Genomic DNA, 15,145 nt, shown 5'->3' with positions numbered 1-15,145 from the left:
GGCTCCTTCACTCTCTGGGTATTCACCCTTCCATTGATCTTAAGCCCAATCTCCTCCCCCCCCCCCCCCCCCCATCCAGGGTTCCATTCAGTGGAGTCACCTTGGTTCCTCCTCCTCTGAACCCCGAGATATGCGGCCTTGCCTCAGCTCCCCCTGCCTCGAAGACCATCCCACTCCCTGCCTCTAAGGAACCCCAGGGTTCCTCCGGCCCAACTTAACCCCCCTTTCCTGGCGTCTCCGCCCCCTGCCCCGCCCCCAGGCTGGCTCTTGGAGACGCGGGAGCTGCGGTTGCCGCGGCCGCCTGAGCTTCCCACTGTCGCCGCTGCTACTGCTGCCACCTCTACCGCCGCTGCGCTTGGTCCAGCCGCCGGGCCCAGTGCTGCGATTTTACCGGACCAGGGCGCTCTGCGAGACACCTTCACTCTTTTGGGGGCTCCGGGCGCCTAGCCAGGCGTGGAGGGAAGCTCCGTTTGCGGGGGACAGGGAGGGAGGAGCCTGGAACCCGGGCCAGCACCATTCGTCGCGAGATCTACAAGACAGGACAGGTTGAGGGGCGTCAGGGGAAAAGGGGGTTGCTATAGGTAGTCCGGGGAGGAGGAGGAAGCCCTGTGGCAGTGGTGCGCTCAGATTTGTAGGGGACCTGTTCACATTTGGGAACTGGTGACATGGGTGCACGCCTCTCTTGGGGGGCTGGTTGGATTGGAGGGCGTGGGATCTAAACAGCACCAGCTGTTCCTGAGGAAATTCAGGGGCGGTCAGAGGAAAACACCACCAAAACGGATGCTTCTTATCTCCAGGCTGACGGAGGGCCCTCCAGACAACTACCTGGTGTATCCACCAGGAAGGGTGGGTTTGGAGGTGACTTCAAACATAGTGCAGGGTAACAAGGTGAGGAAAAGGGCTCAGCAATTTGAACCCTGAGCCACTAGAAATGGGGGTGACTTGGTGAAAAAAAAGAGGTATTGTCTAGAGACAGAGTCTGATAACCCGTTCTCACGGAACAGGAACAGCCTGGATATTCCAAGACATAGTTTGGGGGGATTTCAGTGGGAAAAAGTGGGGGATCCTCTTCACTTAGAGGGTGGCAAAGACACCGAAGTTGGATTCTTCCCTGACATTTGGCAGTGCCCCAGCAGGGGTGGGGTGAGTTCATATTCCCAAAGCTAAGGATCCACATCCTTCAGATTATAAAAGTGGGTTTGGCAGGAGCACAGGGGCCCTGAAATAGGGTGAAAAGATGCCCGGGGATGTTGGAACCACACATCGGAAATTTTGACGGTTTTGACTTTGGGATAGGGTAAGTGGGGGCAGAGACACTGGAGAGCAGGGGAGGGGCTAATTTTCTGTAGGGGGCGAAAGTCCGGGGTGGGGTTACCTGAGGTACACAGGCTTCCGGATCCAGTGGAGCGAGCAAGGGGGCCCGAGGGTGAGAGCTGACGCCTGGGGGGGGGGGGGCTGAGGCTTATCCCTAAGGTCCTGTGGGTGGGGCGGTGAGTCGGGAAAGAGCGTCAAGAGCATGCCGTGGTGAGCGGGCTTCTCTGGGGGAGCCCAGCGCGCTCCCAGCGCCTGCTGGTTTGGGGGTGTCTCCTCCCGGGGCGCCATGGCGGCGCTGGCCAGTAGCCTGATCCGGCAGAAGCGGGAGGTCCGCGAGCCCGGGGGCAGCCGGCCGGTGTCGGCGCAGCGGCGCGTGTGTCCCCGCGGCACCAAGTCCCTTTGCCAGAAGCAGCTCCTCATCCTGCTGTCCAAGGTGCGACTGTGCGGGGGGCGGCCCGCGCGGCTGGACCGTGGCCCCGGTGAGTGGCTGGGGCGGGGTCTCCGGGGCTGGGGTCTCTCTGCCCGGGAGGTTGAGATGAGGGGCTCTGAAGAATGGAGCCCGACTGAGGGAGGCGCCCGGGAAGTGAAAAGGGGTGAACCACAAAGTCTCTGCCAGTCTGTGCCTCAGTTTCCCTCCTCTTTTGCCCGTAACCCCGAGTCTCCTTGCTTTTGAGGGCAAGGGGAAGGCTTGAGGGGCTAAGTCTGGCGCCCCAAGCCTCGTGGCTCCTGCTCTTCCCCCACCCCACTCCCCACCCCCACAGCCCTTCGCCTACGTGCCGGCTCTCGCGATTCTTTCCATCCACAGCCGAGGGGCCTGGGGGCTCCGGACGCCTGGGTCACCCCGAGAGTTTCTGCGGCTCCGGAGGCCCCGCCCCCACCTCGCTCCCCCGCTCCTCCACTTCTTGGCTCGGTTCCTCTTGGCCGAGCCTGCCTGGCTCAGCGCCAATCTCCCCAGCTCTCCCCTGGGTGTCCTTGCAGCTACCTCGCCAAAGCGCCCCTCTGCGCGCCCTCCTCCCTTGACCTGAGCTTCAAGAGAGGAGCTGGGTTCCCCCCATTACCCTCCACGAGACTCCGAGATCGGGCCCCACGAGCTCAGGGGACCCTCTGCTGCGAGGAACTCAGACACAGTACCAGGCTGGTGGGAGACCCGCACGCAGACTGGGGGTCGTACCACCTACGAGGGGGTACACGGAAGTCGGCCGAGAGCAAGCGACCGGCGTGGAGGGTTGTGCGGGTTAGCGTGTGGTCCCCGTCCAGGTGCCACAGGCAGGGAGTCCCTCTGGCCCTGCTCCCGCCCGCTCCCAGCTCCGATAGGGTGAGCCCCCTCGTACCCTCCTCCCCCCCCCCCCCGCCGCCGGCCCGCCGCAGTGGTACGGTCCGCAGCCCACCCTTTGAGTGGGACCCAGCCGCCACGTGACTCAACCTGCCTCACCACCTCCCCGCCCCTCCCCCCCCCTTTCCTAGGTTTGGTCCCGAACGTCCCCCACCCCAGGCGGGTTACCTGGCTGAAGGGGAAAGGCTGAGCCTCAGGGAGACCTGGGCCCCCGAGCCAGCGGACTGACAGGTACAGACAGTGGGTCAGTGTCAGACTGGCCGGCGCTGGGCCAAGGCGAGGCCCGTGCCAAGGGAGCAGCAGCAGCAGCAGGTGCTGAGTCAGCGTCAGGCCCAGACCCACCTCCACTCTTGAGGGGGCGCCCCTACCCTCTGGTCACCTTGCTGCCCCCCACATTCGCAAACACAATGTCACTTCAGCAGCCCTGCCTGTCTCCCTCTGCTTTTTGATGTATCTCTCCCCTTCCTCCTCTCTTCCTCCACCCCTCTTCTGGTTGAGCTGTAGAGTAGGAATTAATCCATTTCAATAAATTTCAATAAATTAAACTGAAAGCTGGTGGTTAGAGGAAGCAGAAGGAACCCACACCTCAGCATCCTCAGGAATCCAAGAGAGGCGAGAGAGGGCTTTCATGGAGGGTCAGAAAGTCGGGGCCCTAGTACTCTATTCCTTCCCTCCACTCTCCCTTCTTTTTTCTCCTCTGATCCCACCGAGTGTAGGAATGTTTTTGGGAACAGAGATGTCATTTTTAAAGATTAATGTCTCTTTCTCTAGAGCCTCAACTTAAAGGCATCGTCACCAAACTGTTCTGCCGCCAGGGTTTCTACCTCCAGGCAAATCCCGACGGGAGCATCCAGGGAACCCCGGAGGACACCAGCTCTTTCAGTGAGAGGGGAAGCCGGCCCGGGGTGGGAAGGGGGATAGTGGGGCTAGGAGACGAGGGCAGTCCCATTCCTGCTTGAGTTTCTGTTGTTTTCAGTCTGCCTCTTTGACTCCCAAGGGAGGAAGTGAAGCTAGGATTGGGGGGAGCTCAGATGGGGGTTCAAGGCCTGGGGTACTGATTCCCCCTCTCTCCATCCCCAGCCCACTTTAATCTGATCCCCGTGGGGCTCCGTGTGGTTACCATCCAGAGTGCCAAGCTGGGTCACTACATGGCCATGAATGCTGAGGGGCTGCTCTACAGCTCGGTGAGACGACGAGGCTGAGTGGCTTGGGGTTTGGAGAGTCCCCAGCTGCAACTTTCTCAACTGCAGCTCTTTTACAGTTCAGGACTCCCTCTCACTCCAGCGCCTGCTGGTGTCCTGTCATTACTGCCCACTCCAGAGCATCTCTAGGGTCCCTCTAATCCTACTCTCACATAGCCTCCAGATACCCCCAGGCTTCTTGAATGTCCAACTCTTTCAGCCTTTTAGGGCCCCTATTTCTCATCCTACCCCTTCCAGGTTTCATTATTACTCACTGTCCTAGAGTCATTCAGGATAGGGAATGGTCAGGGGCTGGGAGTAGAGGGGAGAGAAGGTATCTTCTCATTCCAGAGTCTAGTTCCTAACCCTCAGGGGCCTACCAGACTCTTCCTTGTCCCTTCTTTCTCCCACTTCCCACATGGATCAGAAGGTGGCCCTCCCGGCCTGAAATGTATGGGTTATATTTTGGCTTGTTCTTCCCAGGGCTCCCTTCTGTCCAGTGATGTGTCTCTTTGTCTCTTTGTCTGTGTGTGCCTTCCTGGGTCTTTGTCTCCTCAGCAACATTTCACAGCTGAGTGTCGCTTTAAGGAGTGTGTCTTTGAGAATTACTACGTCCTGTACGCCTCTGCTCTCTACCGTCAGTGCCGTTCTGGCCGGGCCTGGTACCTAGGCTTGGACAAAGAGGGCCGAGTCATGAAGGGAAATCGAGTCAAGAAGACCAAGGCAGCTGCCCACTTTGTGCCCAAGCTCCTGGAGGGTGAGTATGGACTGGAGAAAATGGGGGCCACATGGGAGGGTATTGACCTTGACATGGACATTTAGTGACATGCATCTCAGGGGCTACAAGTGTGAGGAGGACCAAGCCAGGGAGGCTTTGGCCTTTGGGGGCTTGGGGAGTTCTCCTCCTATGGGGTTGGGGTTCTCAGAGGATGAATATAGGGGAAGGGAGCCCTTTCAGAGCTCTGATTCTGCCTAGGTCTCTCTGTGCCTAATTCTCCTTCCTGCTCCTCTCTCTCCCTTTCACAGTGGCCATGTACCGGGAGCCTTCTCTCCACAGTGTCCCTGAGACTTCTCCTTCCAGTCCCCCTGCCCCCTGAAATGTAGACCCTGGACTGGACACTCCTGCACTTGCACCGGTCTAGCCACCGCCACGGCCTGTCTCCCAGCCCTGCTCCTGGACCTGCTCTCACCCCAGCTGCCATGCTCATGCCCTGAGCAGCCAGGTCCCACCAGGTGCTCTTCCCTGAGGGAGCCTAGGAACCGCTGGAACCCTTAGACGCTTGGGCCTGAGAGGTGGATGTTTGAAAATGGTCCTGGCTGATCACTTCTTTCCTTCCACACTTACACCCCCCGCAAAGCCTTTTCCTAAGACGGCACTGGGGGTTTCCAGACAGAGAACAGGACTCAAATACTCCCCTCCCCAGGCTCAGCCAGTTCCTGGAGCCCTTTTCATGGCCTCTGAGCCATAGATTTATAGACCTACTGGAGCTCAGGATTAGTGTCCTTTCCCTACTCCACCTTCTGCCTTGTTCTGAACAGGTTCTGCGACACCAGGCACCTCAGCCAGGGCCATTTCTGCACTAAGGCTCTGTGCTGGATCCACCAGGCTTCCTCAACCCAGACAGACCCCGGGTTTCCAAGTAGAGAGAGGCAGGATGTGAGCCCTGTCCAGCTCTTGGCCTTGGCCTGAATTGGGGCCAGTCTCAGATTACTACAGGTTTAACTTTTTTTATCCCAGAGACACCCAATACTAGAGCATGGTGTTCTAGACACATATGGAGCCATACTTCCTTCTGAATCTCAGCTCTAGAATATAGACCACGACTTTCCACCCTTCCCTCCAGGATGGAACTGGGGCCTATACAGCCATATTATTACTCTAGAGTAAGTTCTAGACCCATCCTCCCAACTTCTCTAGTGATACCTATTAAGGATGAGTTCTGGAAAGGACCCAGCTATTATTCAAAAAGAACTAAGTCCTGGATGAATTAAGAACTACTTCTTATTTTACTTAGATAATTTTCTAAAAATCATCCTCTTCCTCCTAGAGAATGCTAACCTTATTTTTACATGCAGTTTAATTCAGCTGGGGTCCAAGAAAAGAAATCTGAAGAAGGGCTGAGAAGGAATCCATGGCTCATTGTGGGGGAGCTAGGATGGGGAAGGGGTCAAAATCATGACATAATTGGACCTGTGACTGGGTTTGGGGGACATGAACACTTAGCTACCTCAGCAAGAATTCCTTCCAGATCCCCTCTAAAGCTGAGGTCTTTAGGGTAATGGGTCTAAAATAAAAAGAACAAATATGACATAGACCTTACAGTATACAGATGATGTGTTGTAGAACTGTGCACCTGAGACCTGTATAATTTTGTTAACTAGTGTCACCCCAATAATAATAAAAAACATTATATAGACTTCACCATCCCAGTGAAGATAACCCCAATTCAGCAATAAATCCCACCACTCTCCCCTAAGTCGGGCCAAGGAGGGTGAGGGCCTCTCTTGGGTTCCAGACCTCATATAACCCCAGAGCTTCTAACGGAATAGAACTTGCTTTACTTTACAGCTTATAACCTCAGCTGTGTTTTAGGTACCTAAAAAGGGCCTGACTAGATTCTTCTGAAAAAACAAACAAACAAACAAACAAAACCACGGAGAGCTGGGGCAGGCCTGGAAAAGATCAGGAACCTACCAGTGAACTAGGAGGTGGGCTCTGGGCAGCCTCAGACCTGGGCAGCGGAGACTGAGGAGGCCTAAAGGGAGGGCGGGAGAGGCAGGTCACTTTCCCTCAGGCTCTTTCTACTTCTAGCTTGTTGCTAGAGGGGTTGATGCTTCCCTCGCCCACATAGACCCCGCCCAGGCCCCACCCGTGTCCTGGCTCTGCTCCCAGGGGACCAGGTTCCACTCCCTGCATTCTCACATAAAGAAGATTTATACAACGGAGGTGTTGTCTGTTGTCAGTGAGTGGCGGGCATTGGCAGTTGTTCGGGGCGGGATCAAGTCCCAGGGGCGGGGCGGGTGGGCTGGCGGCTGACCCCCAACAACAGGTGCACATTCTTGGGCGCCTCGTCACTTCCCCTGCACCGGCCATCCCGGTGGCTCGCTGAGCGAACTCACTGGACGCGGCCGGGCCATGACCCCAGGAGCGCTGCTGCTGCTGCTGCTGCTGGGGGCTCTGGGGGCGCCGTTCGCCCCGGGTAAGTCTGGGCCTCAAAGGGCCAGGGGCAGGGCCAGAGGTCATGGCCGGGCACAGGGCTTCACTTAGGGCTCTCCTCCAGGCGCCCGCGGCTCGGAGGCAGAAGGCCGGCTCCGTGAGAAACTTTTCTCGGGCTATGACAGCTCGGTGCGGCCGGCGCGGAGGGTCGGAGACCGCGTCGGGGTCAGCATTGGTCTCCGACTGGCGCAGCTCATCAGCCTGGTGAGGACGCGCGGGCGGCGGAGGTCAGGCTGGGCGGCGGGCAGGAGGGCGTGGCCATCGGTAGGGCGGGACCGAGGGACGACGGGGCGGGGCGAGGCTGAGAGATGGACGGGTCGCTGGCAGAGACTGGGTCGAAATCGGCGTGACTGCTGGACAGGCCAGGGGTAGAGCCGGGTTCGGCGCTGGACCTGCCTGTGGACGGATCTCGAAGTGGAACTGGGGCGGATGGACTGACTGGAAGGCGGGCCTTGAGGCCGGGTCACAGGCTGGGGCGGAGCTTGGTGCTGGATCGCGTCAATCAACAACGGCGGGCGGAGATTCAGGGTCGGAGTTTCGAGCGGTGGGTGGGGCCCTCCTGGGGCGGGACTCGTGGAGGAGTTGACTGACAGCATAGACGGCAGGAAGTCTCGGAGGTAGAGGCGGGGCTTGGACCCAAGAGGGTGGGACTCAGAAAAAGCGGGGTGGGGGTTTTCCAGGGAGAGCTAGACCCGCCGAACCCCCTCGTTTATCTCCACTTATATAACCTCTACCTTTTAAACTTTCCCCTTCTAGAACGAGAAGGACGAGGAGATGAGCACAAAGGTGTACTTAGACCTGGTACGGAGACCCCCTGGGATGGGAAAGGGTGTCCCGCTGCCTTTACAAATGTCCTCGAATGTCCGGCCCAGTCAAAAATAATGTTTTCATCATGAACTCAAAAAACACGTTTATAACTGAAACAGAAGCTTCGGGAAACAATGCCATCTTTACTGCGGGAGTTGTACTTCATGCATTTTTTTTTTTCATTCTAATTTTTGTGAACTATGTTGGGTCCCTTAATTTGATTCCTGACCCACTAACGGGTCTCGAACTGCAGTTTGAAAACCACCGTTGTAGAGGATAGCTAGTGCAGCGTCTTCGTTGCTATAGACTACAAAGTTGGGCCCCGTTGCGAGGGAAGGGGAGTCCGAGCCGGTGCAGGTGGAGCCGGAATCAGAACTCCGGCCTCCAGAAGCTCAGCCTCCCCCCCCCCCCACCCCCGCACCCTGCGCCGCCCCCACCCTGGCACTCACTGCGCGCTCCCTTCGGACCTTCCAAGCTTCCTCCCCGCCGCCAGCCCCGAGCAGCCCCCCTCAGCCTCTGCTTTCCTAGGAGTGGAACGACTACAGGCTGAGCTGGGACCCCGCCGAGTACGAAGACATCGATTTACTCCGCATCACCGCTCAGTCCGTGTGGCTCCCAGACGTGGTGCTACTGAACAAGTAGGGTCTTTCCGAGGCTGGGGGTGGGCGAGGCCCTGGGAGGGCGCGGCACCCGGAGGGCGGGGCCCGATCCCACCTGAGAAGACTCCTTCCCCGCAGCAATGACGGAAACTTTGGCGTCGCGCTGGACATTAACGTCGTGGTAGCCTCCGATGGCTCCGTGCGCTGGCAGCCCCCTGGCAACTATCGCAGTAGCTGCAGCATCCAGGTCTCTGGGCTCCACCTGGGGAACTCTGGGCGCTCGTAGAAACCCTCCCCCTCCTCAGCTATCCTGACTCGCACCCCTCCTCCGTTACCCCTCATGACCCTCGCATTCCTCTTATCCTCCTGGTTTTCCATTGTTTCATTGCTTATTTTCATTGACTTCCAGTCTGCCTCAGTAACTCCCCTCCATGGCCCATGCCTCCCCTAATAACCTTCCAATTCCTTTGTGACCCCCACTTCCCTGTGACCTCTCCTGGTGGCCCTCATCTTCCTGGTGCTCCATATTCTGTGACCCCTATGTGCCCTGTGATCTCCCTCACTCCCCCAGCCCTGACCAGTTCTCTGCCAGCTCTAGTGACTCCTCCTTCCATTCAGGTCACCTACTTTCCCTTCGACTGGCAGAACTGCACCATGGTGTTTCGTTCCTATAGCTATGACAGCTCAGAGGTCAGCCTGCACACTGGCGTGGGTCCGGATGGGCAGGAACGGCAGGAAGTGCACATTCATGAAGGGACCTTCATTGGTGAGTGGGCCTGGCTCCCACATCCATGGCTTGTATGGCTTCCAGTTTCTAACAGGCTGATAAATATGCGCCATCAGCAATGCCAATACAAACCTGTGGTGTCAGCAAGATACATATGACTGTCTACATTTTGCAAATATGGAAATTAAGACTTACTTCAGTTTATTAATGATGGGCTGTCCAGCCCAGTGTTCACAGCTAGCCCCTTATCGCATCAGCCTCCTCTGCTCTAGAATGTGGTAGAGCAAGCCATATCCGGCACCAACAAGGACCGGGTCCCACATCTGTGTCCCCTTCTCCTGTTCTTCTTCCCCTTCACCAAGAGAATGGCCAATGGGAGATCATCCACAAGCCTTCTCGGCTAATCCAGCCTCCAGGGGGTCCTAGGGGAGTGGGAGAAGGGCAGCATGAAGAAGTCACCTTCTACCTCATCATTCGCCGGAAACCTCTCTTCTACCTGGTCAATGTCATTGCCCCATGCATCCTCATTACTCTCCTGGCCATCTTCGTCTTCTACCTGCCGCCGGATGCAGGTGAGGGAGAAGCAGCCCCAGCACTCGTTTGGGGTGTGTGTGTGTGTGTGTGTGTGTGTGTGTGTGTGTGTGACTGTGTGTGTGTGTGTGTGTGTGTTTATTGATTTCAGAGAGAGGAAGGATGAGGGAGAGAGGGATAGAAACATCAATGATGAGAGAGAATCATTGACCAGCTTCCTCCTGCACACCCCCTACTGGGGGTCGAGCCCTAAACCCAGGTATGTGCCCTGATGAATTGAACCTCGACCTCTTGGTTCATGGGTTGACACTCAACCACTGAGCCACACTAGTCAGGCCCAGCCCTCATTTTTAGCAGTAGCTCAGCTTCTTCCTCTCCACCTTTAATCCAGGCAAGGTTTTTCTGTCAAGTCAAGCCACCGTGGATTGTGCTTCAGCAATCTTACTCGGGTTTTCTCTTCAGCCAGAGTCTTTTTATCTGGATCCAGATTTTTCCTCCAGCCTCAGGCTCTGCCTGTCTTCTGCTGCTCACTTCTTTTCACCCAGTAAATTCTGAATACCTCAGAATCCTAGTATCTCATCCTTGAAACTTCTACTCCTCTGGCCAACAATCTCCCAGATCTAGACAACTCTCCTTTTCCCTGTCCTCATTCTTTGTATCCTCCTTCCCTCACTTTTTAGATGCCTACTAGTCTCTCTCTCTCTCTTTTATTTTTTAAATAGTTTTAAATTGATTTCAGAGAGGAAGGGACAGGGAGAGAGATTAGAAACATTAATGATAAGAATCATTGAACGGCTGCCTCTTGCATGCCCCCTACTGGGGGTCAAGCCTGCAACACAAGCATGTGCCCTTGACTGGAATCGAACCTGGGACCCTTCAGTCTGCAGGCCAATGCTCTATTCACTGAGCCAAACCAGCTAGGGCTCTCTCTCTCTCTTTTTTTAAATATGTCTTTATTTTTAGAGAGAGAGGGGAAGGGAGAAGGATAGAGAGATAGAAACATCAATTGGAGAGAAACATCATGGATTGGCTGCCTCCTGCATGCCCCCTACTGGGGATTGAGCCTGCAACCCAGGCGTGTGCCCTGATGGGGAATCTAACCAGTGACCTCTTGTTCCTGGGCTACTACTCTCTTTAAAAAATAATAATAATAATAAAATAAAATAAAATTAAATTGATTTCAGAGAGGAAGGGAGAGGGAGAGAGAGACATGACCTTCTGGTTCATAGGTCAGCGTTCAACCACTGAGCCACGCCTGCTGGGCCGCCTACTAGTTTCTTAAACTCCTATTTCTCTTGGCAGTAATAGCCAACATTTCTCTAGGAGGCAGCATAATATAGTAAGAGTAACCTTGTGCAAATTCCTTAATCTCTATGTGTCTCCAGTTTCCTAATCTAGAAATGAGGACAATGGTTGCTCCTACAGAATAGGGTTATTTTGGGGATCAAGTGAGTTCATGAGCATACCCAGTAAATTCTATGTAAGTGGTGGTGTTGTCTTCGCTATTTTTGAGCACTTGCTGTAAGGTAATCAGTACTTACCTCAGAGTTGTTGTAAAGGTTAGAATTGAGTTAATCTGTGTAACATATTAATCAAACTGTGACCTCCTGGTTCATAGGTTGACACTCAACCACTGAGCCACGCTGCCATGCAGGCAGGGCCTGATTTACATTTTAACTGGCCAATGTTGCTCAGTTGGTTGGGTATCATCTGCTGCACCCAAAGGTTGCTGGCTCGATTCCAGGTCAGAGCACATGCCCAGGTTGTGGGCTCCATCCCCAGTAGGAGATGTTGATGAGGCAGCCAATTGATGTTGCTCTCTCTCTCTTTCTCTCTCTCTCTCTCTCTCTCTCAAAGTCAATAAAAATTATTTAATTTTTTTAAAAAAAGATCAATCTGGCTGCTCTCTTGAGAACAGAGAAGGGGAGGGGCAAAGGATGAAGCAAAGAGGAGGTCTTTATAATAACTCAGACCTGAGGCAATGGTGGTTTATACCTCCATGCGTGTTAGGGGTGGATGTGATAAGTCATCAGTTTCAGGATATATTTTGAAAGTAGAGCCATTAGGATTTGCTATGAATCAGATGTGGGATGAGAGAGAGAAGAGAGCTGAAAATGATGGAAAGGGTTTTGGCCTGTGCCACAGGAAAGATGAAGTTGTTATTTATGAAATGGGGAAGACTATGGGAGGAGTTGGTGATGAGGGAATTAGGTTTTAGACATGTTAAGTTTGAGATGTCTGGACATCCAAGCGGAGAGGTTAAGTCGGCAGGTGAATATAAGTTTACGGGAATAAGTCCAGGCTGGAGGTATAAATGTAGGAATCATTTGTATGCAGTTGGTCCTTCCAAAAGCCTGTCCTTGAGTGGGCTGGAAACATGGTCACCAATTATGCCATGGGGATTGTCTTCTGGCAAAGCCTAATTCTTCTGCCTTCCCCTCTGCCCCCCAAGGAGAGAAGATGGGGCTCTCAATCTTTGCCCTGCTCACTCTTACTGTGTTCCTGCTGCTGCTGGCAGACAAAGTGCCTGAGACCTCGCTGGCTGTCCCCATCATTATTAAGTACCTCATGTTTACCATGGTCCTCGTCACCTTCTCAGTCATCCTTAGCGTTGTTGTTCTCAACCTGCACCATCGCTCACCTCACACCCACCAAATGCCCCTTTGGGTCCGTCAGGTAAGAAAATCTCCTCCTCTAGCTTGTATTAACTCTTAATCTTAGTAGTTGGCTTTTTGTCCAGGTATGACTTCCCCCTCCTACCACTTCAACCTTCCCTTTCACAGACCTGAGGGAGAACTACAACTCTTCACAGACTGTTGAAGTGCCGAGGCCTGCTGGGTGTCCAAACATTGCACCATTACCCTCCCATCGTTACCATTTCATAGGTCCCACACTCTCATCCTCAATACAGCCCATCCAGGGTCCCAGGGACACCTTCTCAGGGTTAGGTACTATCAGGCTAGAAGCCTCATAACCTTCCTCTCCAGTCAGGATAGCTCCAGTCCACTTAGGAATTCGGAAGGCTGTGTGGTTGCATTTCCCTGTCTGCGTAGCTCTGTGGGACATATGCGCACATGCTTAGAAATGGACATGTGGCGTGGGGGTGGTTGGCTGTTTCCCTTCTGGTCTAAAAGCATGAGAGCCCCCTCCAACACGCCTCTTCTTCTACTCTGCAGATCTTTATCCACAAACTCCCTCTGTACCTGGGTCTGAAGAGGCCCAAACCTGAGAGAGACCAGATGCCGGAGCCACCCGCTGTGTCCCTCAGGGAGTCTCCGGGAAGTGGCTGGGGTCGGGGAACAGATGAATACTTCATCCGGAAGCCACCGAATGATTTTCTCTTCCCCAAACCCAACAGGTAGAACCTACCCAGAGAGGGAGAACTACAATTTCCAGAAGACTGTGCGGAGGCAGGCGGTCTAAGCTCCCCAAAGATGCTGAGCATCATGGGAGTTGTAGTATCCCTGCTGCTGCCCACTTTGCTGAAAGGTGGAAACTACGCCATAGAGATGGGAGGAATTACGGGAGGCTGGCGAAGTCACTGCCGCTGGCGGGGAGAGCCTGAAAGCGCTTGAAAAGGGGCAGGATGTTGGGGCGGGGGCTACAGCCAGAACGCAGGCTGTGTCTTTGCACCGGGGACCTGACCAAACGGTCCCGCCTCTTCCAGGTTCCAGCCTGAATTGTCTGCCCTGGATCTACGGCGATTTATCGATGGTCCAAACCGGGCTGTGGGCCTGCCCGCCGAGTTACGGGAGGTCGTTTCCTCCATCAGTTACATCGCTCGACAGCTGCAGGAACAGGAGGACCACGATGCGGTAAGTCCAGTGAGGGTGGAGCAGGGCAGAGCCTTGGCTCCACCCACAAGCTCAGGCTCCGCCTCTAAATACGTTTTTATTTTTGATTGGAAGCTTTCCTCACTTGGTCCCGCCCCCTGCTTTCCGACTGGTTCTTTTTTTCTTTTTTTTTTTTTTAATCCAACTGGTTCTCCACTGTCACCAATCGTTGGTAGTTTCGCAGCCTGCCCTTATCTCAGAGCTGTTGTAGGAGGACCAGGGCAGGGTACAGGGACTTGGGGGGTGGCCTTCCCTGGGGCTCAGGGACAGTTTTCTCTGCTTACCCCCAGTTGAAGGAAGACTGGCAATTTGTGGCCATGGTAGTGGACCGCCTCTTCCTGTGGACCTTCATCATCTTCACGAGTGTCGGGACCCTCGTCATCTTCCTGGACGCCACATACCACTTGCCCCCGCCCGACCCCTTTCCTTAGGACCTAGAGCCAAGACCCAAGTCCTCGGTCAGCTGAATTGAGAGTTTGGCCCTATCCCTTTCTGCCTCTTAACTCCTTCACTAGGGACCCAGTCATTTTGTTTCCAGGGAAAACCTAAGTGGGACTGGGCATACGGAAGCCTGGGGCCCACCAGAAATGCAGTCAGCTTATTTACCCTTTGGCTTCTTAAAGAAACTCTTTTGACTATCAACACCCAGGTTTCCAGTAAAAAGGCACAAAGAACAAGAACGAGACTGTAAGCCTTGTGAGTGCAGGAACTGTGTCTTGTACCCCAGCACCTAGCACATGTCCTGCTTAACATTTGTTGAATAAATAGGGAACTTTTTTTTCTGGAAGGAAATACAACAATTAATAGCACTTATGTTTGCATGTTGGGACTAGTGGTCATTTTTGTTTTTACCATTCTGTAACGTAATGTGTTTTGAAATAAGTATTATCTTTAAGATAAGAAAAAAAGGTTATTTCTAAAAGGATGTATTTGTAATAAGGAGAAAAAGCTCACTTAAAAAAAATATTCTAGTTCCAGCTTTGGTGCTTAAACTTTGGACAAGCTAAAACTGCTCTAAGTTTCTAAATTTTACAGTGGAGCTAATAATAGTATCTGCCCCTTTCTCTAAGGATCATATGAGAAGAATAGAGGCCCGATACATGAAATTCGTGCAAGAGTAGGCCTTCCTTCCCCCTGGCACCCGGGACCCGGGCTTCCCTCGCAGCCCCGCTTCATCCAGAAGGTCATCCTGAAGGACGCTGGTCTAATTAGCATATTACGCTTTTATTATTATAGATGGGAACAAAAGCACTATGTAGTGTGTATCAGAGGTTGTGTCTTGTTTGGCTCATGGTATTGGCCTGAATAATTCTTTTTTTTTTTTTTTTATCCTCACCCGAGGATATTTTTCCATTGATTTTTAGAGAGAGTGGAAGAGAGAGGGAATGACAGAGAGAAATGTCGATGTTAGAGAAACACATCTGGTTGCCTCCTGTGCACAGGCCCCCAACCAAGGCCGGGGCCTGGGGGGCGGGGAGCCTGCAACCAAGGTCCGTGCCCTTGACTGGATTTGAATCTGGAACCCTTTGGTCCGCAGGCCAACGCTCTATCCACTGAGCCAAACCAGCTAGGGCTTGGCCTGAATAATTCTAAATTTGAATTA

General features: G+C 54.0%; 2 protein-coding genes across 3 annotated transcripts; both read left to right on the top strand.

The window, feature by feature from the left end:
• The first annotated feature begins 1,600 nt into the window (after window positions 1–1,600).
• Window positions 1,601–6,450, top strand: FGF11 (fibroblast growth factor 11). The gene is made up of 5 exons (XM_008153528.3): window positions 1,601–1,793; window positions 3,419–3,529; window positions 3,728–3,831; window positions 4,387–4,585; window positions 4,855–6,450. The coding sequence occupies exons 1-5, from the start codon at window positions 1,601–1,603 to the stop codon at window positions 4,923–4,925; spliced, it is 678 nt and encodes a 225-aa protein (XP_008151750.1). The 3' UTR covers window positions 4,926–6,450.
• A 392-nt stretch (window positions 6,451–6,842) lies between these two features.
• Window positions 6,843–14,371, top strand: CHRNB1 (cholinergic receptor nicotinic beta 1 subunit). 2 transcript variants are annotated; one of them, XM_008153526.3, is made up of 11 exons: window positions 6,843–7,028; window positions 7,110–7,249; window positions 7,802–7,846; window positions 8,381–8,490; window positions 8,590–8,698; window positions 9,070–9,217; window positions 9,541–9,750; window positions 12,162–12,385; window positions 12,886–13,067; window positions 13,377–13,524; window positions 13,833–14,371. In XM_008153526.3, exons 1-11 carry the CDS (start codon window positions 6,965–6,967, stop codon window positions 13,971–13,973), a joined length of 1,521 nt encoding a protein of 506 aa, XP_008151748.1. In that variant the 5' UTR covers window positions 6,843–6,964; the 3' UTR covers window positions 13,974–14,371. The 2 variants fall into 2 exon arrangements, with proteins under 2 accessions (XP_008151748.1, XP_054564938.1); XM_054708963.1 differs by lacking the exons at window positions 6,843–7,028; window positions 7,110–7,249 and adding an exon at window positions 7,501–7,573.
• The last annotated feature ends 774 nt before the right edge of the window (window positions 14,372–15,145 follow it).

Source organism: Eptesicus fuscus, chromosome 20 (assembly GCF_027574615.1).
Source record: "Eptesicus fuscus isolate TK198812 chromosome 20, DD_ASM_mEF_20220401, whole genome shotgun sequence".
In the NCBI taxonomy this organism is placed as follows: Eukaryota; Metazoa; Chordata; class Mammalia; order Chiroptera; family Vespertilionidae; genus Eptesicus; species Eptesicus fuscus.
This window is presented reverse-complemented; position numbering and strand designations above follow the sequence as displayed.

What these genes read in the sequence shown, in the direction of transcription:
- FGF11 (XM_008153528.3), top strand. Translation starts at nt 1,601, where the DNA reads ATGGCGGCGCTGGCCAGTAGCCTGATCCGGCAGAAGCGGGAGGTCCGC. An exon ending in GCGGCTGGACCGTGGCCCCG is followed by an intron (nt 1,794 to 3,418) that starts GTGAGTGGCTGG and finishes CTCTTTCTCTAG; the next exon opens with AGCCTCAACTTAAAGGCATC. An exon ending in AGGGGCTGCTCTACAGCTCG is followed by an intron (nt 3,832 to 4,386) that starts GTGAGACGACGA and finishes TTGTCTCCTCAG; the next exon opens with CAACATTTCACAGCTGAGTG.
- CHRNB1 (XM_008153526.3), top strand. Translation starts at nt 6,965, where the DNA reads ATGACCCCAGGAGCGCTGCTGCTGCTGCTGCTGCTGGGGGCTCTGGGG. An exon ending in CAAAGGTGTACTTAGACCTG is followed by an intron (nt 7,847 to 8,380) that starts GTACGGAGACCC and finishes CTGCTTTCCTAG; the next exon opens with GAGTGGAACGACTACAGGCT. An exon ending in CTACCTGCCGCCGGATGCAG is followed by an intron (nt 9,751 to 12,161) that starts GTGAGGGAGAAG and finishes CTGCCCCCCAAG; the next exon opens with GAGAGAAGATGGGGCTCTCA.